The sequence below is a fragment of the Athene cunicularia genome (genome assembly GCF_003259725.1).
Source record: "Athene cunicularia isolate RWA chromosome 8 unlocalized genomic scaffold, athCun1 chr8_part1, whole genome shotgun sequence".
Lineage (NCBI taxonomy): Eukaryota > Metazoa > Chordata > Aves > Strigiformes > Strigidae > Athene > Athene cunicularia.
This window is the reverse complement of record NW_020799109.1, coordinates 35,127,389-35,154,243: the sequence shown is the minus strand read 5'-3', so window position 1 is coordinate 35,154,243 and position 26,855 is coordinate 35,127,389. Positions and strand designations below refer to the sequence as shown.

At 36.5% G+C, this 26,855-nt stretch overlaps 1 protein-coding gene across 2 annotated transcripts in view; it reads left to right on the top strand.

The window, feature by feature from the left end:
* Positions 1 to 26,855, top strand: part of BRINP3 (BMP/retinoic acid inducible neural specific 3) — a 243,663-nt gene that overhangs the window by 131,567 nt on the left and 85,241 nt on the right. For both annotated transcript variants that reach the window (XM_026854113.1, XM_026854115.1), the window contains exons 3-4: positions 8,350 to 8,540; positions 18,167 to 18,357. In XM_026854113.1, coding sequence (XP_026709914.1) covers positions 8,350 to 8,540; positions 18,167 to 18,357 — 382 coding nt within the window. The remainder of the gene's footprint in view (positions 1 to 8,349; positions 8,541 to 18,166; positions 18,358 to 26,855) is intronic.

Sequence of the window (26,855 nt, the reverse complement as noted above, 5' to 3'; positions counted from 1 at the left end):
TACCTTGTGGAACTTCCTCTTCCATCCCAACCCCTTCCGGGGGTTGTTTGTCTCGTCAAGTTTCTCCCCCCTCATTCAGGGTCACATTCTTATCACATTCTTGCTTGGCTGAGGCTCTTATCAGTCTTGTTCTCACGCAGGATTGCTCACATGTCCATTCTCTCGCAGAAAGCCCTCTAGAATCCCAACAGGAAACAGTGAAGGCAATCAGTACATTGTGGAAAACACAGGCAACTAGTTTTATACCACCTTTACAAAATTTAAATCCATACCTTTTAATCCTATTGAATTTCAGACAACACTGGCTTTTGTAACGGTTGAAAACAAATTGAAAGAAATGCAAGAACCTTCCAGTCAGAGGAATTTTTTGGATTTCATTAGTCTTCTGCAAGTCTAAGCAAATGCACAATTTTATAAAACCTGTCGCCCAGATAATAAATGATTCCTATAGGCAGATGTGAACGAGGAATAAAGGATGTTCTGACCTTGCCAAGACTCTAGAAAGGCTGGATTCATCTGAGCAATGCAAGTATGAGTTGTTAGAAACCCTCTTGATACTGTCAAAGGGAGAATGAGCAGTCGTCTTAATCCTTTAGGATATGTGACAAACCATGAAATCAGTACTTCTTGCAGGGAAGAATAAATAAATATAAACCTGTGATAATGAATAGTGACCTGTTTTGTTTTGTTTGTTTGTTTGTTTTTTAAAAAATTAATTGGATGGACAACTACTTTTGACTCCAAAAATGCCACCATCTGACCTAGCAGGATGTAAATCCATATCATTAGTGTCACTGACACACAAAGAATACTACTGGCCAGTGCACATCTAAATAATCAAACTTCAGAAATACAAAAAAAGCTACAAAATCTATGTTCTGCTTACTCAGACTATAAGAAACACTTCCCAAGTATCCCAGTTATTCTCTATTTCAATGTAGTAGACACAAGAGTAGGTTTTATTGAGGTTTTCCTCTCTGTTTTTTTGTGACAATTTATTATCATATGTAGAGGGAATGAATTATTTTTGTTATGAATTTAAAGCCTGCAAAAACTGCCATTTTACAAGCTAATTCACCTGTTCCTCACAATAGATGGACAGTCAATGCAAATGTTTCTGTTCAGAAGTGTTTGTACTCCACCTGTTCTTGATGTTTATCTGTTGTGTAATTTGCAGCATAGGCCTAGTAAGTGTATTTCTTCATGCTATTACTATATACTACCTGGTGAGCTGCTTCTGAGGCAAAAGCTAAATAAGATTAAGTCACAAAGAACTATTAGTTTTGTGCAAATACCTTTTCATGAATATAGGTACAGTTAAATATGTGAACAGTGAAACTCTGAATGAATGTTCATAAGTGTGTTTAGAAGTGTATTATAACCTATGGGTAAAAGGCAAACACAAAGCCACAAGACAAGATACAGAAATAATTCCCTCTCAGATTTTATTAGAGGAGAAATTTTTTGGTACATGTTTTACAGAGGCTAAATATCTATCAGACATGGACAAAAGAAAAGCCATCTTTCTTCTGCTGTAGTAAACCCTTTGATGTTCATGATGGATAAGATTTTTAAAATAATTACTGTCTCAGTAGCTGGGAAAATAATCTGACTATGAGTAGTCATAAAAAGAAATACATCTGAGTACATTCTAGGTATGTAACATACTTTTTATTAAAATTTGTTCATAGATTACATATTTCATATGCATAATGTAAGAAGATAGTGAAACTGATACTAGGGAATCCTTGTTCTGGAAGTAGAATTTCAAGTGCTAAGAAGCTCATAGGATGAAAAAGGGATAGAAAGGCAAAAATATTACTAGGATGTTTCAAAGGAATAGTATATTATGATAAAGAGAAATCCTAATGAAGGAGCTTATTCATTATAAGGTGAAAAAAACAGTATAAATATAAGGATATATGTGTTCAGTAAACATTTCTGTTTTGACTTTGGGAAAATACCAGACAATTATGAGCATATGGTTAATGAAGAAACACTTTCCATTTGAGTAATGGGAAAAAAAGTTTAAAAGGAGATTATTATATCTTGAATATTTTTCTTTTTAATCATCATGTCTGGATACTTGACTATTTTAAGAGGCATTGATAAGATGTATTCTATACTATCAGGCCCTGCTTCTTCTTCCTGTCAATGGAATACTTTGCTCATATTGCAGTGTTTGTCCCTATTATCATGTTTCTGTGTAAAATTAGATATTTTCAGAAGGCTTCTCAGTCAAGATATAACTTTCTTCTTCACCTAGAATAGTAAAAATCAACTGTAACAAACATTTAGTAAAGGTTGTAGCAGATTCTCTATCACTTAACTGATTTTAATAAACATTGGAAGGTCTATGACCTGTGCTGGTAAGGAGAATTTTTCACCTGACAGTCTGTGAATAACACAGGTTTGCTTATTACCCGATTCTGGTTCTGTCTACATCTGTGTGAATCTTCAGTTTAGAAGCATTTTTTTCATTTATTTTTCTCCTAGCAAATATTTTCCATACATATGTGTTACTGTTGTAGAACTGCTAATAGGTAGCTGTGAGGTACTAGGGTATTGTTACTATGAGATCCTCTTTTATAAAATCTGTAAGAACATGGTATAGTTGGGGCCAAATGGTGTATGCATGATCCCCTCTGAGCATGTCTCCTATAGAGGAATTAGCCAGTGTACACTGTTCCCCAACTGCTGTAGCTATGTGTAGCTTCTTCATTGAATGGGACAGAGGAAACATGGTTGATAGGGTTGTGACCCCTATCAGAGCCAGCCTGTTGAGCTTGTCTTTGGTTTGCGTCTGTAGAGCTGGCAGCCTACAGGAGCCCCAGTCACAGACCAATGCATGATGCAAACCATGGGCATTATAATGATTCATTGACCTTTTTCCTCTGAAGTTTAATATGGTAGTAGTTTTGTTTTATCTCATCTTGGTCTTTATTCAAGCTATGGCCTCAGGCATTAAGAAATCCTCAAGCTTTTAAATGAAGCTAAACTGAGAAAAACACCATATATTCTCCCACTGAGCTGTTCTGCCAACAGATTAACTTGCAGCTGCATGGGAAATATTGGCTTCAGAATTCCACTGTCATTCCAGCCCATTTGAAACAGTCACCTTCTCACCATCCAAGAGTGGAGCTGTCTCATTTAGATAACATTAAGAGAAAGGAATGCAGAAGAGTTCTTTAGTATTAAAAATTATGTGAAGTTCATTTTCCAAGAGTGCTTTCCAAGCAATGCCACAATTCTATTCATTAATATTTATGCTTACCAGTACTAATACTGTTTTATAAACCACATAATTTACTTACAATAAGGCCTAATATTGCTTATTTTCTCTGGGCCCTTTTGTGTGTATGGTTGACTTTAGGAGAGACTGCTGTGGTTAAGAAAAATCTATCAGGCTCACTGTAAATCTCTTTGTAGGTTCTGATTTAATAATCTGCAGTAGCAGATTTTATATTCCTATTTCAAATCTTCTACAGACTACAATTTTAGAGTACAATAGCTTTTTTTAATTCTTATTACTCCTTTCAACTAGATATTTTATGTAGAGCTTTCCCTATATCTCCCCATACCGTACTATTTAAATGTATTGAAATGAATGCAGTGGTAGAGAAAAATGTATAATTTATATACACATTTGGAAAAAAGCTATAGCTTGAAATTCAAAAGAGACACTGACAGCCCTTGTTGGCCTGCTGCCCTAGAATTATTTCCAGATTCACTCGCAATCTGAGCTTCTTTCAAGATGAAAAATTCTCCACAACGTGTACAGTACTCTACTAAGGGGTGTTTAATGTCAGAACATTATTATTTGATTAAACATCACTCTGAACATCATAGTATAGTGATACAAATAAAAAAAAATACAAAATAAAAGAAATGGTGTTGAAATAAAAGCTGTATTTTAAACTGTGCTTGTTTTTACCCCACACTGTCTCCCTGACTGTTCATTCTTCAATCTAACTTTCTCTAAGTAGAACAAATGGCAGGAGACCCCATTCAGCAGACAGAGGTTGTGGCATGCATGCAGTACAGCTGGTCAGAATTGGCACTACTGTGCTTGAGGGCTCTTGCGTATGTGTTAGCCAACCAGCCAGGAAACAGATTTTTGGTAGGGCATACAAATCCACAGTTCTGATATGTAGGAAGATAGAGAGAATGCTGCCCATGGCCTCTGGCACTACTTATGATAATAATGCAGTTCCATTATAGGCTTCATCCTAGGAGCCAGACTGACTTATTTCCTCTCTCTTGTACAAGCCCAGGAACACAAAGACATCATCCTTCTCAACAACAGGCTTTGCCCTGAGCATTAAAGAGCTCTATCTTGTGGTTAACATATTGTTCGGGCTGGAAATAGATGGGCAGCACAGGGAGTGCCACCTGCTATTAAATCGTAGGTTCTTGATAGCACCATGACAGCTGCTAGTCTTGGCTCTTACACAGCAGAAGAAGAGGAAGAGGAGGAAAGGATAAGCTGCTAATACCTCTAGTGTTTGTATTCAGTGCATAATTGGTTTTCTTGACTAGTAGCCAGTACTGATGCTACAATATTCTGTGGGAGGTGCTCTTCTGATGAATGGTACTCCAGAGACTTTGGAGGGCAGTATTTTCTCTACTAAGAAGATCATTAACTCTGTCAGGCCTGCTAGTCTGCCTTTGGCAGTGGACAGGACATGTTTTCCAAAGGAGAATAATGCACATTTGGCATGACAAAAATCGTTTGAGGGCTGGAGAATTTGTGTTAGAGAGTGACTGCAATACAAACAGGTAAATAAGGATTGAGCTTTACTGTGTGATAAGAGAGGGGAAAAGGAAAAGGAGAGAATATGTCCCTGGATGCGAGATGAAGTCCAGAGAAGAAAGGGAACTTATATGTATAGGCATGTAAATAGATAGGCATGTAAATAGATAAATAAGTAAGGATATGATTTTACTTATAGTGAAATTTCTGGAAAGAGAAATTAGCTGTAATTTTAGGATAGCAGTTACTAGTGATTCCCACATACTCAGAAAGTATTTGTGAAAGACTTCTCACTCTGTGATAGAAATGATGTAGTGTGAACCCCCCATCCTGAACTCCAGGCCAAGTTTCTCTGATTTTACACTTTGCCCTCATAAACTCAGTTACTCTGAAATCTGAAATCTATCCTCAGATTTCCTGTTGGAGAAGCTGCTAGTCATTTCTTGATCATCCACATCTAGGTATTACTGCTTCTGTGGTCAAGCAGTTCACTCTTGGTGTCCCGTCTCCCTCATATCTTCAGAGATGAAGCTTCTTGTCTCTCCCAGAGGATTTAGGTCTTCATATTCCTCTCCATATTCCAAAACTCTTCATTTAAGAAAGACTTCAAGAAAATATGAAAGTTGTTTATTAAGTTCTCTAAAATCTTCTGCTCAGTCTGTGGCAGAGTTATAAAACTGTCATTAAAAATATCTAGCTCTCATATTTTACTCCTTCAGTTTCCTCAGCAGTGAATTTCAAATGATGACTACTTGCTACACTAATAATTGTTTCCAAAAAAAAAAAAAAAAAGCCAAAACTTTAACAAAAGCATTAGCCTACTTCCTGTCTCTGAACTAGCATAAGATACAGCAAAACAATCTTTCCATAGCAAAAACTGTGGGAGGAACTCAAGTTTGCTTAACTAAGCTAAACAAATTTCTTATAGTGCTAGAATAACTCAGTCCCTGGGTTAAGTAAATAAAAGACTTGTAGTAGAACAGGAGGACATAATCTTGGAAATACTTCTGAATTTGGTATGGATGAGGCCATCATTTATAGTTTTATTCTTCCAAGAAATCATTTGTCACTTTTGGAGAAGAGCCATAAGATTCAGACAAGAGATGTACTTAATTACACAGGAAAAAAAAATTTAATCTGCCTGACGTGCATTAAAAGCTCCAAAAATTGGAAACTGGAATTGACAATGTTCAAAGTGAAAATAAAATGTACTCTCTGTATTTAAATACTACAAAAGAATGTTGAGAAATTCTGAGAAATCTTCAGCTTTTAAGTCAGGATGAGATGTTTTTCTGGGAGATGGTTTCTTCTTCAGTCACAGACTTTCTGACATAGGCAACAAGAGTGATTTGGTGATATTCCTTTAACTGTGTTAAAAAATGAGCAGGTGAGGGGATTATGGCAGTCTTCTCCATCCTTAAAAACTGACAGCAAAAATTGAATGAAAGGTAGCAGCAAACTAGCTTTTATAAGAATTGCAATTTTTCTGTTATTCTTGTGTTTGAACCTCAGCTTTGATACAGACAATTAGTCAGATAGCAAGTTTAGAAGAAAAGGTTTCATCAAGATATGAAAATAATATTTTGCATTATAAAGCTTGTATTCTTTTCTTGCTGTTAAAGCAATTCTGCCTTGATGGTCTGTTCAGTAACTACAATTGACCTATATTTTCTGATGTTTGCAAATTAAAAAAAAACCACTCAGATATGCCCAGAAAGCACAGAATTTAAATTACACCCCCCCCTCCCCCGTTTTTCTTTTTTTTTTTTTTTTTTTCTATCATTTGAAATGTACATTTACAGTGCAGGATAATTCACTGGTTTTAGTGCCTGCATTAATGTTGTCAATATGCCCAATGAATTTTTTTTTATTTTATTTTAGAGACAAAGAAAAGTTTGTGTGTAGTTTTTCTCATATTCTTTTTTCCTAACATGAAATAGTTTAATAAAACGAAAAAAAAAAAAAAAAAAAAAAAGTGATTGGTTTTATAACTTCTTGAAAGGAAAGTAACTTTGTGAGAGAAAACTTTACAAGCTGACAACTAAGTTAAAAAAACCCACATCTGTCAAATAGTCATTTCCAAATACTAATTTAGGCACCCTGGTGATGTGCAGAGTCTTTAAGAAACTGGGAGGGTCTGTCGAGTCTCATGCTTTTTACTGGTAAATTGCATTAAAGTTCAGGTAAGTTATATAAAGCTCTTTCTACTATAATTCTTCCAAAGTGACATCTGCAAGAATATGTCTGAGGAAAAGTAGTTCATAGGAACTACACCAAATTGTCATCTATTATATGGATAAATTTAAACTGGACTGGGAATAAGAAAATTTGGATCTGCAAGAGAAACAGGATGCTGGAAAATAGAAGAACTATACAAGAATGTATTTATTTCAGTTCTGCTAATAGTTGTGGACTTAGAAGTAATAAAAATTATTAGTGTTGATGATGTATTACATAGCTCATCCTAGTCATTCAGCTGCAGGCAAGTGATTTGTTTCAGATATCTCTCAAAATTTATTTGCTTAGTGCATCCTTGATTTTTGCCTTCTGTGTTAATTTTGTAAATGAATGTTGTACTGTATTAGCTGGGACCTTCAGTAGGATCTTTCAAGCTCTCCGATCTTTTTGCTTTTCTACAGTCTTATGTAAGGGAAATCTTAATTGACATAGCTATATGAATGACTCAACATAGGGGTAGCTAAACCACAGTCCACAAGTTGACTTGAACTTCATTCTCAGAGTACTTGAGCCTGTAACCAAAACAGCTATTTGTGTGCCTTGCAAAAGCAAAGTTACTGAAAATGCAGTGTATCTTGGCCAGATTTTGAGGACAGTGTGTCCTTTCACTAACAATTCTATCTGGTATCTTAACTGGAAGTAAATGAATAAAAGATGTGTTTATTGCTGTGTAACGTACTTATTTGTTTTCCCATCTATCATTTCTTTATTTTGGAGAGCGGAAGGGAACAAGTCTTTGAATTAATTTGTATACCTCCTACAACTGAAAAGTCATCTGTTTTTAGGAATCTACTGTTTTCATATTTCCTCAAAATGGAGGCCAAAAGTAAAGAGGACTGGAAATATTACAATAAGTTAAAATGTGGCGTGATAGTGTTTCTCTAAATTGTTTAAACCAGCCAGCTACATACTGAAGTGACTTATCAGAAAATAAATAACAAAAGCCTATTTCTTGAAATGGTTTTAAAATTTGCCTTGTGCTAATGAAAACACTTGTTGCATTTGGTTCAAATTTGGTTTAGTTTCAGTTTCTAGCAAATCTGGTTGTTCTAGGGCTGTATTCACATCAGAAGCTAAACAAAAAAATAGGAACAGCAACATTCTAAGTGGCTTTTTTGTTTTGTTTTGTTTTCCGAACAATTATTTTGTTATGGAGTATTGCCTCCACTTCTAATAAATAACACTCATTGCTTGTCCTATGCCTATAACACATTAACACATGACGGAGTATCACTGTCAAGGCCTGTTGTAATACCCAGCTAGTCGCCCCCAGCTAGTCAACAGAGCAGAGTAGTTTGCAAATGAAGAGCATTTGTCTGAATGACATATTTCTGAATGAGAATTGCTTTGTTTTGCAGAGAGTTTGGACGCTGGAAAGTAAACAATCTTGCTGTTGAAAGAAGACATTTCCTTGGCTCCCCATTGCCACTTGCCCCTGAATTCTTCCGTAACATAAGGCTACTCGGACGCCGCCCAACCCTTCAACAGATCACAGAAAATCTTATCAAGAAATATGGGACACATTTCCTACTATCAGCTACCTTGGGAGGTAGGGTTAATGCTTGGAAATATTGTGCATGAGTTTGATGTGACTGTACTGAAAGTGCTGGTCACAACCAATTTCTCTGTAAAACTCTGGTGCTCCTTCTTAGAGCAGCTGGGCTGAGCAAGTCTTCCTGAGCTGGACTTTAAAGCATGGGAGCATGTTTCGTCTACAAGCCTCCTGGCTCCTTCTGCTGATGTTAAACTTTACTTCATTGATGCTGTGTAATCAATTTTACTGACAAAAAGATAAGAAATCCTATTGCTAAGATTTTACCTGAGTTCCTGGTGTGCATGCTCCTGGTCTTTTGGGGATGTTTCTCTGCACTAGGTGGTCATTAAGGAGAGTGACAGTTTTTCCTGTAAAAGGCCATTATAACAATATATGTAATAACGTATTACAACACTATCTGGGTACATTATAGTACTGCAGAGATGAAGCAAGAAAACCAATATCAATTATTTCCAACAAATCTTTTCAGATAGGAGATTTTTAAACTAATTTGGCTGCTGGGAAGTCCCTATATTGTCACTCTACCCTTTTTAGAACTAGACTTCACTTAAACAGTGGGACTAAATTTTCAAAATGTGATGATGAGGCTTAACCATGTGATTCCTATTAATGGAATCTGCATCTTTAAATCCCCATAGACTAATTTGGAAAGGGTAGCCTGATGTATAATTGGGATCCAGTCACCAAATGGATTGAAGAAATCCAGTGAAGAGGCTTGATGTTCAAGAAATAAAATTGTTTTGAATAGAAGACAATTAGTACCGGTGATTACCCATCTAGGCATTACAAAATGAACTGACATTTTAGAAATGCAGTTTTATCCCTTGGTGGGTGATTATATTAAAGATAATTCTGGTGATTGAGTATCCTTCCAGCAGGATAGTCTTGTCAAAATCCTTTATTCACCTGAGGAATGGTTCTCTTTAATACATTTAATAACTGAATTCTAACAATATATTAAGGCAATGACAGCCTTCCTAATCTCTTTTGGCTGATATCTGAGATCTGTAACAACTGAAATGGCTCACAGTAGCTCCCTTTTGGAAAAGACCATTCTAGAAACAAGATGAATTTCTGTCTTGCTGTAGTGATTTAAAATAATTAAGAACTAGTTCTTATCACTATTTTGGGAGCTTGTTCCTCTACAGCAAATCCATCAACATTAGAATTTTAAGAACAAATTACATGTGTTGACCAGCAATTTGGAATAAAATTCTCATAATTTCTTTTAACTTCTCAGTATAGTTCTTCCATGCCAAAAATACACTTTTTTTATACATCATCATATATTTTCTTGTGTATACAACACATAGCACATCCAAACAGAAAAACTATCTGCTGAAGAGAAAGAAAATATTTCTTAAAATATAAAGCATAAGAATTAAATATTTGGCTGCAGCATGTATCCTAATGCAAGGGTGGTAAAAATACTTTTTAGTATCACTAGCTATATAGTAATTATTAACTAACAAGTTATTATTAACTAACAAGTGCTAACAGACATATGATAAAATTCATTTTCAAGTTGAAATTGGACCTACAACTCAGAGGAAAACAGTCTAACACAAGAATAGCTGCTCTTTAGAAGTACAAAGCACCAGTATCAAACTGATCACAAAAGAGCTACAGACTTGGCACCTTTTAGGAAGTATGGACCTAAGCAAAACCTAAAACTTAAGGGTAGTTCTTCTGAAGATGTTTGAAAATTGTAGTTTAAACATTCTCTATTCTTCCCCAAACCTCAGGATTTGCTGCAGGGAAACTGGGTAAGGTACCCTTTGGACATCCCTCTTCAGACCACATCACAAAGGCCCTCAAATGCAGTAGCTGCCACATGCTTGCAAGAATTTTCCACTCACAGGGAGACTATTAACTTCTGGGCTCTGTCAGACTTAATGAAGTCAGTTAGAGTTTTTGTATTAATGTTGATGGGTTTTGATTTAGGTCCCTAGCCGCAATTTTTACACATGATTTGAGGCACAACTCTTGCCTTCCATTATCATTGGATGGATGTTGAATACTTGGAAAAATTGGTTCAATTCCAATAATTACAGAGAATTAGTAATTTCTAAGAATGCTTTCCTGAGATCACTAATAGCCCTGTACTTTACTGTATGTGTTAGTTCTCATTTTTGGGCTAGATTGAATGGTGATTCCCAGAGATATTTGTCCACACTTTATTAACATGTAATTACATTTTTTCTTTTCAGCAAAGTATTCATACTTCCCCTTTAATTACAAGTTGTTTTAGTCTGAAAGCTTTGTCACTTATGTAGATCCTTAAAAGCAGAAAACCAAACTGAGTGTGCATACTATTTTATTTAATGAATCCCCAGTCATCTGCATTCATGGACATAAAGGAAAGCTTGGCAAATAAATGGTCCTGTGCTAAGATTTGTGTGCCTCTGCGACCATTTGGCTGTCATGAATATCCTTTTTTGACCATAAAGGGAACTCTTGCACATGGTTGTCTGTGATACGTTCCCAAGTCTTTATTCACAAACACGGAAATATACTCCTCAAAGGCATTCTTAAATGAGAACTTAGGGAAGTTCCATTTTTCTTGCTGCCACAAGATAATGTGAAAAAATGATGGGTTTAACTGTTTCTTATGGAAATTTTATCTTCTTGTGACATAAGCCAAATGTCCATAATGAGCATCTTCAAGCTGCATGATATAAGGACCCTATGTAATCCAGGGTTTGCTGTGCAAACACTGGATTGAGCAGTGGCTTCACAAGCAATCTCATGTGCCTGTGCACAGAAGTAACTTCTGCTTCTGCACCAGCTGTCTGAAGTGTCAAATCTGCAGAGAAAGCACAGCTGTGACTGCTCATTTTTGTTAAATTTTCTGTACAAATGGGGATGCTGGGCCATCACCAGGAGGTGAGGAAGTTCTCTCCACTCCTCTAGGTCGCATACCTTGTTTGTGTTAGCAAAATTGCAAATTTACACAGCCCAGCCAATACTGACCAGAACAGTTTTAGGGGAAAGGCAAGAGAGGACACATACAAGGGAACTCCATCCTTGAAGGTGAGAGAAGGCTCTTCTGGAGAAGTCCCTGAGCATCTAATTTAATTGGACTTGCTCTGAGCAGGGAATGGGACTGAATGACTGCCAGAAGTCTCTTCCATCTTAAATTATGTTCTGACTCTATGAAATATATTTCTAAATTTTATCAGCTTTCAACTAGCAGTTCCAAAACCCAAATATTCTCCTTTGAATGAGAGACAGCACACAGGATTACTGTTTTTCCTTTTGTTCTGCATTTATAATTTTCTCTTTTACTTGCTTACAGCATGATTCAATGAAGGTCCAGCTTGCTGAATAATATACAAGAGCATTTAGCTGTTCTACACTCTGATGGTTTACAAAAAATAATTTGCAGCAGTGAGCTTCAGAACTGGAAGTTATTGTGAAGCCTAGGGCACCACTGTGGAATAAGTATTAAGAGGATGAAAATATCATTGGATCCCTCTTTAAAGGCATTCAATTTGATGCTCTTCCTACATATAGGTGTAAAGACTACTCCGCAAACCAGTAGATGTGATGATGAGGAAATTAAAGATAACTAACATACTCTGATGAACTGATAGGCTCTTGTTCCAGGCATTTGAATTATGTGAGTCTGATTTGGTGCTTTGCAGGATGAAGGTCGTGGACTTTGCAAATGAGTCTTCCTTGCATCCAGAAACATGATAACTGTTCCAAATAAACAAGTTTGCAGGAGGTTGACAAGGCTTCTTATGAAACTAGAACCCTTTTAGGCAATTGCCTAAATGGTAGTCTTAAATGTTGGAGATGATTGATTTATTTTTGCTGTTATTGTCAGTCATAATTTCTCAAAGTGTTCACTACGAGACCATCAATACATTCACCTCTCTGAGTTAGGAAATATCACTTGATTATGTTGAAGGCTTTGAGAATCAAAAGAAAAAAAGGTAATTTTGTCTTTACAACAGACAGTCTTAACAGGTGTCAGCAAATCAGTTTAACCCCATCCTCTTGTCATTCTCTTCTCTGCTGATTATAGTCCCACAAGTGAGTTTGATAGTTACACCTTTACTAATCTATGCACTGAATAAAGAGGGTCAGTTTTTCTGCCCCTGATTAATATTTCTCTTGAACAGTATATTACTCTGTGTACAGAAATGGGAGACATTGTCAGGTGGTGTAAAACAGTGAATGTCAATGAATTCTGAAAGATTTATGATCACTTACACCAACTGCTCATATGACTTTTGCTTTCTATAACACTTCCTTCAAGGTAAGATACAAACTACTGACAAACAAGGGAGGGAGAGTCCAGTCTCAAATGGAGATGTAGGAAAGAAACTTGAAAATCTAGCATCAAACTTGCAAACACACACACACACACACCCCAAATTTCCCAGCATTTAAGACTATGGATGTTAAAATGAAGAAAAAAAAATGCAAAAATATAGTATTTTTCTTTTCTCTTTCTTTCAACTCAATGAAGAAAAATTTGAAATCCTGAACAAGATGGTATGTATGGAATGGGTGTGCACTGTTATTCAGCTGAACCTCAGAAATTATACCACATCTGGCCTACCATTAATTTATAGCCTTTTTGAACCTGTGCAATTCCATCAGCATCTGCTTAAGTTTGAGAAAATGACCTGATAAAACCATAATGGTACATTCTGTGATCCATACATGAATAGATTTTCCACTCAGGCTAAGGTATTCTTTATAACAAAGACATAACACTTTATGGGTTTTTTACTATAATGGGTTACAGCTAATGTAGCTGAGCTATTCTATTTAACCAGAAACTTTTGAGGTGTTCATAGGACAAAGACTTTTATGCCTTTGAAAGATATATATACGTGTAAGGAGGCAGAGCTCTCAAGTAAGTAACTGTGGATGATGCTCAGATATATCTGCCTTTGAGTGTTAGCCTTTTATTAGTTTCCTCATTTTCTGTCATGAAGTGATGAGAACTGCTTGGATCACTGACTTTTCCCACCATTACCCAGTCTACACATGGTAATTGAGGTAGAAAATAGCACTAAGTATTTAAACCATATGAATATGTATTACTATGTCTAACAAAATATATTTACTCCTTCAATAGATGTTTATATTTAGTTTCAGTTGTTGCAGCGCTATTCCAATTCTACCATGTCAAAGATGGTGATTTACAATTTTTATTTAAATGATTCCTGAAGATATTAAGATGCACACAAAAATAATTTTTAATTTCTGAATGCCATTTATAAACTATTGTTTAGGAGTCATATCTAAGTGGCTACGATGGTTTATGTGTCTAGGTAAATTTCTATATACCTATTTTATTTCACACTTTATTTATTGAAAAACAACAGATAGAATATTTTTCTCAATTCAGGGGTTAGTTTAACTCATAAATACAAGTAATGGAAAATCTGTTCATATAGACCTGGAAAGAATTAAATATGTAGACTAAGTTATAAACTTGCAAATCCCAGGGTATGCAGGAACATTAGTACATCTTGTGCTAAGGTCAGTCTGTATTGTGAATGTCAGTGTCCTGCCCCTCCCCGGTGAATATCTGTCAGTGACAGCAACTACTTGGTAGGAAAGCATCAACATAGTGACCCTGCAAATTTCCTGAACCAGTCCTTGGATTATGTGGTGTTGCTTTGTGAAAACGACCAAAATTTTTTATGCCATTTCTTTTAAACCTGAGAAAAGTGAAGTTAACTGACTTGAATTTTGTGAAGCAGGGAGAATACCGCCTTCAGCTGTAGAAAGCACAGCTGTGTGGATCCGCTGCTGAATAATCATGCTTTCTTAGTATTCACTGTCATTAATCCTTTTCAGTTCTTAAAATTCATAACCTTGAATAGTATTCTAATCACACTTAGTTTTTAGCTAATGCTTGTATGTCTCCTTAGCCTATTTCATGGTGGCAGACTGTAACCAGTAAAAAGCAAGATTCATCCATGTTTCAAATGTGACAGAAGAATCTCTTTTGGCATGGGTTTAATTCTCTCTAAATTAGCTTAAAACTCAAATTGTCTTCCACAAATTAAATATGAGTCGGTGATGTTACTTTACAACCCCCCATGTTCTGGGTGCGAACAGGACCCTGTTACAATTCTGTAGTGACATGGATACCTGAGTACCAACGGATGGGGAAATTCTCTGGGTTTTAATCCACTTTTTCTAGCAAGTGCTAAATCAGCTCTGAGAGATGAAAATTTTTCAGAATCTGTAAGATGTCTTTTGAAGAGCAAATAATTTTGAAATGTGCTTAATTGCACCTGGTATTAGCATAGTGCCTGAGAATACCAGTGATGAAGTAGGACCTGCTTGTCTGAGATGCCATACAAATGCAATGCAGAGGTTTTTGAGGAGAAAGACTTTCCTTCACATTTACACCGAGGGCCCCATCACTCCTTTGCTCAACACTGAGAGATGTAGTTTGATGTGATCTGACTCAAAGTAAACATTCAAAATCATTTCAACCCAGTTACAGAGCATGAAAAGCAAGATGTATCTGTCACGGAGCAGGGATGGAGACTGCAGGGCTGGTGTTGCTACAGGATCCTGCCTGCCAAAATGTACCCACAAGCAACTTCCATGGCAAGCATGGGATCAGGCAGAACTAGGACAATAGGATGATGTGATAACTGTGAGGGGGTTCAAAGGTTATTTTCCTGACATTTTCTAGCCAAAATAAAATAATGCAACACACAACACTGTCCTTTTTCAAGTTATTTTTTTGAAATGGGGCTTTTCATTGCAGTTCTGCTCTCTACCCCCTGAAGAACAAATGTTTTTGATGGGAGAAAAATAAACAAACTCTGTTTTAATTATAAAACTTAAGAGAATTATGTTGAAATAGAAGCAGTCCCACTATCTCTACTAATAACTAATACAGATCAATCAAGAGTTTACACTAGAGCAAGATGGGGTGCAATACAGCTAATGAAACACAAAAAAAATAAAAAAAAATTATTCTCTACTTTCCAGAGACTTTCTGCAACATTAAGGTCTTGGGGTTTTTTACCTTAAAATTCGTTATATTTTCAGTGGAACACTGGTTGAGGTTGCAAAAGTAATTTTAATCTAAATGCACTAAGACCTCTGGAAAAATGGGAAAAAATCTCCTAGTGAAATTTTGCACCTTATTTGCACAGCCTGAACTGGTCACTGTTACAGGATTTACCCCTGGGAGTTGTGATGTTGTCTTCTCTGATACAACTGTGTCTTTGTAGCTCCAAACAGCCGCACAAAGTCCATGGCCCCTGGCTTAAATCTCAGCCCACTCCACTGCTTTTAATTTCAGAAACATCTTTCATACTGGCTAGAGTCACAAGAGAGGTTTTGAAAAGGCAGGTTTTATTGCATAGAATGCCAACAGTGCTGGAACCTAGACCAGTTTTTGATGGCAAATTTCTCTCAAAGTACAATTCATTAGAATTCACTTGCTTTCCCAGTTCTCACAGTAGTTGGCGTGGCTGTATCATGTATTCATGGTGTGAATAATGGCCCACCTGGCCACAGGACCAGCACCACCTCACATTAGCATAGCATAGCAAAGTATGGTGCACAAGTCTGCTCTATTACAACATGTTAATGCCTGCCCTGCAAAACAACCTTTGTCTGCTTTGCAGTAAGTTTTGACAGTAGTTAAATAAAATGCAAACCTATGTTTACTCATTACAGCAGAAAGATTAGGTGACTGGATGGGGAAATCCTGTTACATGGGGAGACTGCTTTAATTCTGGGTTGTTTGGAGTTTGGGCAATTAATCCCTGCTTTGATGACTGCATGAACAACAACAACAAAAATACCATTTTGAAACTGTAGGAGAAGTATAAATGTGGTGGTGAAAACTGAGATAGGCTCCAGCCTAAATACGCAGCTGGCCTGGGCAGCAGCTGTCCCTTCCAGGACAAAATGAACACACTGGACAAGCCTGGCAGGTCTAATCAGATAAGAGGCTCCTGGATAATGGCAGATCTGCCTACATATGGTCTGAAGGGCCTGACTGTCCTCTGAATTTGTGGGTGATTAGGAAACACTGTAAGGTAGATTGATTAACATGAACACACCCCTCTTTCTCCAAACACAAATGAATTTTGCAAGCTGAGGTAGCTGCATGTCAACAGGTATGGTCTCCTGCCTGGAGGCACACACTCTTCATTTAGCATTGCTCACCACCAACATTATCTCCCTTTAAAGATGATGTCATGTTTTCATCCTATATATTATCCCTCTACAGCTATTACTTTTTGGCATATAAACCCATCCAAAGCTGGCATCCTATCCTCTGAATGGGCAAGATGCCACTGCAGCAGATGGGTGAGCAATGAAACTAGAACAAGTGGCAAGTCAGACCCTACCAGGGTAGCTTCCTTTCCAGGAACAAGGAAATGGCATTTAGTGGAGGTGCTCAGCACCTAAAACACAGGTACGAAGATATTATTAATTGATTCTTGAGACTGATATTGAAGAGTGCAAATTACCAAACACAGGCTCAGAAGGTGAAAAAAGTGTTTTTGTAGTTACTTAACATATAAGTTGCACAGAAGAAAATGCTGTGTTATTAAATTATTTTTGTAATTCATTTTCTGAAGTAAAGAGTTTTGCCTAAACACATTACTAAATGAATGAACTCTTGCTTAATCTGAAATGAAAGAAAAAATATCCATGGAAAACTTACGACTTTAACAGTATCAGTAGGTTCTTAAGAACTTGCTCAGTTAAACAAGTGAGATTTTGCTTTGGTTTTGTTTTCAATAATCCTATGGGAATTAAAATTTCTAAATTCAGTGGTATTTCTCATTGACTCTTTAAAGAAAAAGGAAGCAAGAAATCCACAACATAAATTCTGGAATTTCTGTTTTCTTTTGGAAAAGCACTTCCGCATTGCAAGTTAGTAAAGGGTTATTAATGTTTCCTTTTCTTCAAAAAAACTGATTAACATTCTTGTTATATATTTTTATGCTTTTCAGTTATATAAATAGGGTTTAAGACAACTGTTATAACAGGTTTCAGGCATCTTAGCATTGCTGAATTGATTAGAAATAACAGGATTTCTTATAACAAGTTGTAACAAGGTATCTTCTGAAAGTAGATATGATACATGCTTTGAAAGAAAGAAACAGAAAAAAAAAAAAAAGGTCTCAGGTATTATACTAATTTCATTTTCTTTTGCGCTAACATTAAATACTAAAAAAAGAAAGTATTAAGCAGCCTTGGAAATAAACACATTTTATACATGATTTAAATTGTCTAAAGAATATCTCAATTTTGTTGGTAAATAAGAGTTAGTATAGCAGATTTATCCCCAGTGTCATTGTATTTTAGGCATAAATGTGTTCTATTGTATCGTTGTTATTCATATGGGACACACCAAAAAAAAAAAACCACAAAAAACACACACACAAAAAAACCAACACAAAAACAAAAAACCAACCTACCCAGAATGGTATCTGTTGTCCATGTGCTTAGGCCCTGAAGTATCTACATGTGCCACCAGGGAGGGATATCTTAACATTAGATAAGAGCTACGAAAAACTTCATCTTGCCACCTTATTTCTAGCAAAACGAGACTTGCAGAAAATGTCAGCAATGAATGCTGTGGTTTCTGTTTCCCTGCTCAGGAGAGGAGTCACTCACAATTTTTGTGGACAAACGGAAGCTGAGCAAGAAGTCAGAAGGAAGCGATCCCAGCACGAACAGCTCTGCAGTGACTCTGGAGACCCTACACCAGCTAGCAGCCTCCTACTTCATTGACAGGGACAGCACCCTGCGCAGGCTCCACCACATCCAGATTGCCTCCACTGCCATAAAGGTAGGGGAAGTCCTCTAGGACCAACCTGCAGATGTCTTTCCAGATTCACTGGCTGCTCCTCGGGAGAAATGTGTTTTGATTAATAGATTTGTTAGCAAAACAGTAGTCTTTGTTCTATTTTTTTTTTTTTTATTTTGAATCAAAGCATTCAATTGATAATGAAGATTCTAATTTAGAAGAGGGTCTAATACACTAAAGATATTACTCTTGATGAGTGATACACAGTTAGAATGATACAGATGGCCCTTATAGAAGTGTTTGGTCATTGAGACAATCTCCTTTACATGTGTGATCAGCAACTGCATTTATAGACATTTATACTTATGTACAAATGCATACAGTTTACAATTACCTCATACTTTTTTTTTTTTTCCTCCCCAGACATAATTATTGCACTACTATGACCGAAAGAGTATATTTTTTATTTTAAAATTTTTATTTTAACTGAAATTGGAACAATTTGGAGCTCTTGGTTCTGCAGTTTTGTGGAGGCACAACTTATTTTCTGTTAGGAACTTATTTCAGTACAGTTCGTCAGTCAAAGCATCCTGCCTACTGACTGCTGTAGGTCACTCATAGCACTGGAGGATAAGATCAGCACTGGCTAAGATCAGTGCCCCAGCAGGTCTTATATACAGCAACAACTGTTCATTCAGCAGCTCTGTAGCCTAATGTTTCTTATTTGAAATAACCTCTCTTCTCTTCTCTTCTCTTCTCTTCTCTTCTCTTCTCTTCTCTTCTCTTCTCTTCTCTTCTCTTCTCTTCTCTTCTCTTCTCTTCTCTTCTCTTCTCTTCTCTTCTCTTCTCTTCTCTTCTCTTCTCTTCTCTTCTCTTCTCTTCTCTTCTCTTCTCTTCTCTTCTCTTCTCTTCTCTTCTCTTCTCTTCTCTTCTCTTCTCTTCTCTTCTCTTCTCTTCTCTTCTCTTCTCTTCTCTTCTCTTCTCTTCTCTTCTCTTCTCTTCTCTTCTCTTCTCTTCTCTTCTCTTCTCTTCTCTTCTCTTCTCTTCTCTTCTCTTCTCTTCTCTTCTCTTCTCTTCTCTTCTCTTCTCTTCTCTTCTCTTCTCTTCTCTTCTCTTCTCTTCTCTTCTCTTCTCTTCTCTTCTCTTCTCTTCTCTTCTCTTCTCTTCTCTTCTCTTCTCTTCTCTTCTCTTCTCTTCTCTTCTCTTCTCTTCTCTTCTCTTCTCTTCTCTTCTCTTCTCTTCTCTTCTCTTCTCTTCTCTTCTCTTCTCTTCTCTTCTCTTCTCTTCTCTTCTCTTCTCTTCTCTTCTCTTCTCTTAGCTCCTCTCCTCTCCTCTCCTCTCCTCTCCTCTTCTCTTCTCTTCTCTTCTCTTCTCTTCTCTTCTCTTCTCTTCTCTTCTCTTCTCTTCTCATTTCCACCATTTATGAGTAAATAAAATTTTAACTTGCAGTTGAAAATGCATTAATTATGAAGCTTTCAATGTAAGATGTGATTTACAATCCTTTCTGCTCACTGGATCTTTCCACTGGTAACTAAGGTCTTCATTAAAGACCATCTGAAGCCAACTGCAGTTTCCAACTACCTCAGCTGTTACTCAAGTATATATATGTATGTATATATATAATTTACCTCCTTGGGAGTGCCAGGGCCTTTACAGTGAGAAGGATACAATCAGAATCTATGGCTTGACAACACTGGCTGGGTTTGGCTGTTAGTTCCTGGAGGACATTCCTCCTATCTCACCCTTAGTGGACCACCAGCCCAGCAGCTAAGCCCAGCCCAGGGCTGGTCACCCGCAGGTGCAGGGTGGTGTGTGCAGGGAGCACAGCTGGAGAGGCAGCAGAACCAACAGAGCATCCCATCTCAGCTGAGGGCTGCTCATCACATCACACAGTCTTGCTGCAGACCGTGATACTACCCATCCTTCTGATGTGATTTATCTTCATAATCTCATTGTTTATTACATAAATGTACACCAACCTTTTAAACTAAGCTCCTTCCATTCAAACACGTGCAAAACTTTCCTTCTATGCTAATTTATGGCTAAAACCAGTGGTAGTTGAAGTGACAGAACATAGGAATGTAGACACAAAACAGTGTTTAAAAGAAATATCCCCTTTCTATTCATTGACATTTTTTTAAAGCAAATTTGTATCATAATGCAAAATTCAACCCTGTTTGTTAACAATTTATGTAATAAACCTTCTGCATGCCCAAAATTTTTTAACAAACACTATGAAATGACTGTTTTCTCTCCACACCCCTCATTGAGATACAAATGCAAGCTGTAGTCCATCAGCAAATCTGGTTAATTGACTGCAATATTCTCTAGAAAATGGTTCTCACATCATATACAACAGTGTTGATGCATGAAACCCACGCTTTTTTTCTTGCTTTCACTGAGAGGCTGGGAACATTTACATTACAAATTTCTATTATAAGAACACTTACCTGAACAAAACCCCCTGTTTCTGTTGAAAACCAGGAACACAAAAGCAGGCATTTGGGGAGGCATTCCTTTGTTCTCTACTCGCACAGATTTTTGACACACTGCTGGTTTTATATTGGAAAATCATCAAATAATGTTCTAGATCCATGGTGTAAATAACATATTTCAAGATATTTATTAAAACTGAGTTAGACGACAGGCTTTCTGTGGAGCTGCAGAGCCAGATCTCTCTGTTTCAGCAGAGCAACTTGAGAGCTAATTCGAGAGAAGTTACACCCTGGGGGACCTGAGGACCAGGGTGGCCATCAGCCAGCTCTGTGCCTTCCTCTCCTGGCCTGCTCCAAGGAGGAGAGTGAACTCAGTGCTTTTTACATCGTAAACTACCGGGCAGCTTTTTAAGTCACAGCACCTTCTGTGTCTGGCTTGCTTACCAGAGCTCTGCTCAGGCTTCCTCTGCACAAGAGACCAAACTGAGGATTTGAAAAGGAAGTCCAGGAAAAGCTCCCTTAGTTTACCATAACTCCTTTCTGACTAGCATCAAAGAAATCCAGTATAAAAGTATTTGAACAGGTTTAGAAATCCCCAAAATTCTGAATTTATGTTAGAAGTTTTCTAAGTGATACACAATCATTTTTTGATTGCTGACTAGTTAAGAACAACAAAAAATTATGTTTAGAATCTATTTAGTAATTGAGACTATAATTCTTTCTTTTTGGATGGCTTTTTAATATGAATTATACTTGACTCTACCACACTATCGGAGTTATTTATGTTTTAGGAAGAGAGAACTGAGAGTATCAATAATGTTTCTTAAAGCTCATACTCTTACTAGGGAGAACTTAACTATCCTTTTGGAAATGCATATCTGAATGAAACAAAAAATTACACTATTTGGAACAGACAAGACTTAAAACACAAATCAAAAAACAAAATTTGTGGTTAAATCAAAACACTTGGGTGCACAAATGAGCTCTGGCACAAAGAGTTAGTGGAGTTTTGGACTTTGAAAAGAATAGGAATCATTTGATTATGTTTGTGTATTGGGTTGTTTGTTTTTCACATTTCCTGTGACTATGGGCAGTCTGAAACTGCAGAGGTAGTTAGAAACAACTTTGCACAACTGTGTAAATATGTATTTTCTCTTTGTGGTGTTCTGAGATGGCTATCTTGATGTCTGTGACACCTATAAAACATTATTTGAGAAGAGAGATTAAAAATATACTTTTTTAATTCTTTCTTTCAAAGCCACAAAAAAACAAAAACAAACAACAACAACAACAACAAACCAAACAAACAAAAAAACCACAACAAAAAACACCAAACCCAACCCAAAGACAGCAAACATTTTTTTTTTTTTTCCCCCCCAAATTAGTACAAGCCTCTCTTCTCAGGTTAGACTAGACCACTCCTCACACCACTTTCGGTCTATTTCTATATATATTAAAAAAAATAATCCATGTTTCCTCTTAACGCATAAAAGGATAATATTTATAAGCACCATGATGGATCTCCTTAAAAAGTAACTATATTAATTTTGTGCATTTGCTTGTGATTTTTCTTTTCTCCTGACTTATCTGTCTTTTAGGCTATTTGGTTTGGGCATTGTAAGTTGGTAACACATTAATAAGACTTAATGATCATTTAGCAAGAAAAATGCAATAATAACATTATGGGAAGAAATATTATCTCATCTACAGGAGCATGCAATAGGAAGAAAAAACCTAAGCATGCAGTAGTAGAGGGTGTCTTGAAGCTACCTTGAAAGCATCACTGAGGATGGATTTATCTAGGATGGGAAGGAGGATGAGAATTTATCAGAGCTATAGCAGTGGTCAGTCATATGCTAGGATAGCAATGAGGAACTCACCCATTCAATCTAAGGCTGCATCCAGGTTTGGCCATACAGCTTTTTATTTTTCCAGCTTCTCCATTTAGCACTTCCTTAATAGATTAAGGTCTGAGGTCCTTTCTGCAGGGACATGGAGAGGGATCCATTAAGTATCTTAAGTTACAGAGCCAAATCAATAATAGATCAAATATTAGATGAGAATGATCAAGCTCAGTTAATCTTCTGGGGAAAAAAAAAAAAAAATCACCAGCAGTATAGATTGGTTTTCCCAAATTCAAAGAATTTCTCTTTGGAAAGTAACACATAATGAAACAGTTTTCTCCCTTATGTAAACAAAACAATGAATGCTTGAGCAATTCTTATATTATTCATTCAAATTCATTGGGATCTGTGATAGCTGACTTTTTTCCTTATAGGTCTTGATGCATTATTTTCTGGGACTAATACAGGAATATAATATTTTGATGTTTCCTAATTAAGCTTTTTTATCAAAAATCTAACTTATGTCACAAATAAAGGAAAACATTAAGAAGTGAGAAGTGAGAATTAACATTAAATTCTTCATGTTTAAGTCTTATTTATCTAGTGAAAAACAATACTATTCAGAGCAAATTCTGTTAATGTGCAGCATGAAGAATAGAGTGGGAGAGATGTATTTGATGAATCAAGTTGGTTAATCAAATTTGTTTGTAATCGAGTTTGTTAGACGTGACAATTATCCTTAAAAAATAACATGAGCGCAACTGATCGAGTCTTTGCGTTAATCACATAGAAAACACATTGTTTATTCCACATTAAGAAAGGTAAAATTGCCATGTTAAAATATTTTCCAAGTGGAAATTAAATGCCCATGGGAGCTACCCAGAGTCTATATCAATATTTAACTTATTTAAAAGTCTCTGATACATACATTCTTTCAATATTACTTTAATGCATCCATTTTAGTGTAAGTGGTTAGGCTCATATGCTAAATCAACAGTTTGCAGCCTCAAGGGCCTAACTGGAAACTCACCAAGTGCCTGAGGGCTGTATCTAATTTACATATACATTTACATGAATGTACATCCTGTGGTGTTTGAAATATTACAGATCCAACATTACTTCCTTTGCATGCTCATTTCAGAAGCTTTTTCCTATGAAAATTTCTCTTCAGATGCACTGATGGCTGTTAGCTCTTCCTATTAACATCCCTGTTATGATGATGGGATATGCTCTTCTTTAATAACATCATGTACAGTCATGAAAGCAGAATATAAAGTCAGCAAATGTTTGTCTTTCCCTGTGTGGTATCTTTACTGAGCGATATTCTCAGCTCTTCCAACTCCATGTTGTTCTCAGTTCTGTATAGTCATGCCAATTCCACATATTAAAGATCTAACCAGAGCTAGTGACCCCGGGGGAAGGCAAAGTGATCTGAGACCTAGGATGATGCAGTGGCCCTAACTCATATGACTGACCTCTTTCCTTTGATACATGGTGTGAACAAAACGTGAAGGTCACAAGTTACTGTATCCTCTACTATGATTCTGGCAACATGTCCTGTCGCCCACTTGCAGAATGACCTTGGTGTACTACTCTGAGATCAGGCATCCATATTCCTAACATGTAATCGGGAAACTTTTTCAGTGGTGCGTAGATGGGAGATGGCTGTACATAGTACATTTAGATTTCCTTCTTCTTTCTGAGTCTAATGCAGCTGTGAGACAGCGCTATACTCCTGCTCAAATGACCCTGATTCCTGTTCACTAGAAGCCACAGTTCTACAACTGTCACTAATGAACTTCTGCACTAAGTCCAAACAATTGTGCAGAACACATAAGAAACACATTGGTCACAAAATAAATTAGATATTATTGAATTTCTCTCACTGCATTCTGCAAAAAGATAAACACAATTATGTTAGGCAAGTATAACATTGTGGGTTAATAAAGGGAGGTTGTTACAGTGAGTCTTTTGGAGAATATCTTCTTCCATTCCAGAATACATTTACTTCCAAGGAAGTTGGGGCAGGTGAATACAGTGTAGGTGTTTTCTTAGGGTTCAAACAGCTGTGGGACAGCCACAGTGTAACAAAAGAGCAGGAGGCAACTGAAGAACAGATGCTTAAACTGAATTTTCCACCAGCTATTTACAGCCAGATTACAGCCCATTTATTCCATCTGAGTGAGAAAGAATAAACATCTTTGAGACTGTGCCCTCTAATTTCAATTAAATTTTATTGTGCAATTTGTTTTTTTCTTCCTCCAAAACACACTTTTTTTTTTTTTTTTTTTTTTTTCTATGAGATTAAGCACTTTTCTTGTCTCTGAAGACTTCAGATTACAAATAGTTTATAAGAACAGGACTCTACTGTGATAGTAACTATATCTGATTATCTATAATTGACTCATGGTGGGCTGTTAGAGAGGCAACTTAAGTGTAATGAAATTAGTTTCTCACTCAAAACTCAGACTGAAATACAGACCATTTGTTTTGTCTGAAAAACCTTACTTGCTTTCTTTTTTTTTTTTTTTCCCCATACCTCATGCTTGAATGTGGTTTTTTTTTTTTTTTTTGTAGATTCAAGTAATTGCTGTAACCAAAAGCAGAAATGCTGAAATACTATAAAACCTTGTGCTTTTGTCAGATTTCTGGCAAATTCTAAATGCAGATAGTTTTCACAGTTTTGTACAAACAGCTAAATTTTCGAGGATTTTGAAATGCAGATTCTGAACCCTTCTTTCCCTCACTTTCCCAATTCAGTTTATGGACAGGATTTAAGACAGTATAGTTGAGAAACCTTGTAAATGAACAAAACTTGGGAAGCTCAAAAAACTGTGCCCAGAAAGAGCTTTAGGTTGGAAAAGCACAGTTAGAAACAATGGGTCTTTCCTTATTTGACTCCATTGAATAAATTAAATATGTAAGTTTAATTTAAAATGTAAGTTTAATTAAACAAGCCTAGGGAATTAAAAGCCAGAAATGATCAGCTCTTTTCAAAAACTTGTGTCTTCCCCACTGCATAGGTATGGTGACATTACTTATGTCAAGGGAAAGCCACAGTTTTTGCAAGGACAAATGTTCAGTTCCATTATGAAATCTCAAGTTCCCTACTACCTTCAGAGATCAGGCTGCCTTCATACAAGACCAAAGCTTGAAATTTTTCAAAGAGGGAGTTAAAAATTAAGATTTTCAGGAAATACATAGAAATTGTGCTCCCAAATCTTTGTCTTGCTGTGGTAAACTCTCATCACATTTTAGTGAGACTTGATTACTTTTTCAGGTTACTTTAAAAATCTAATTAATAAAATCTTAGCAAAATCAGCTTGTTATTTTTATGACTAATTATTGATTTCTAAATTCAAATTTGGGTTATTATCTAATCTTACCAGAGGAACTGGGTTCTGCAGTTAGGCATCTATCTTCCATTATCTTTTGGGCATCACCCAGCTCCTCAGGGTCTTCCATTCATCTGAATTGTACTGCGGATTTGGATAGGCAAGTTTAGACATCTGGGATCAAAATGCTTATGTTCTGGTCTTTGAGTTTGGCTGAACACTGACACAAAACACATCACAGAAGCCATGTGCTAGTAAATGGTGGTAATATCAATGAAATGTGAAACATGGGACATGACATGAAATCTGTACCACAGTGCTGTGCACAGACACATTTGCTGTTTCTCAACAGAGTTTATATGCTTAGGACCAGTCCTGGACTTTCATAGTTATATGCTTTCTTTTACTGAAACTAGACCAATTTTAGGTAGCTAAGATGTCTCTGTACCATGTTCTACTGCACAGCACAGGATTTGTGTTGGGCCCATTATAAAATTGAAATCCATGAGCTTTTACACACTTATGTCTGGGAGCTGTTGGAGATCTTTGGATCAAATTTGCTATAGTTATGATGAAATCTTGTGACTGCTACATGTGGACCATTAGCTAATTCTAAAAATACACCAAGTGTAAAGGTTAGGGATTTATTTCTGTATCTTATTCAAGAATTTAAGGTGATGATATTAAAACCAACTTTAATCCATTTGGACAGCTGAGTTTTAATTAAATTGGAACTTCATTGCTGCTTTCTCTAAAAGGTAATGTAGAGGTCAGTTCTTCAGCTGGTGTAAAACAGAACAATTCCTTTGAGAATCTGGCCCTTACTATTTCAGATAGTGAGAGAAAAGGGAGGAGAAAGGACCAGCAAGTTATGCAATAACATGTTTTACCAAACACTCTTAGAATGCATACTCAGCAACGCAATT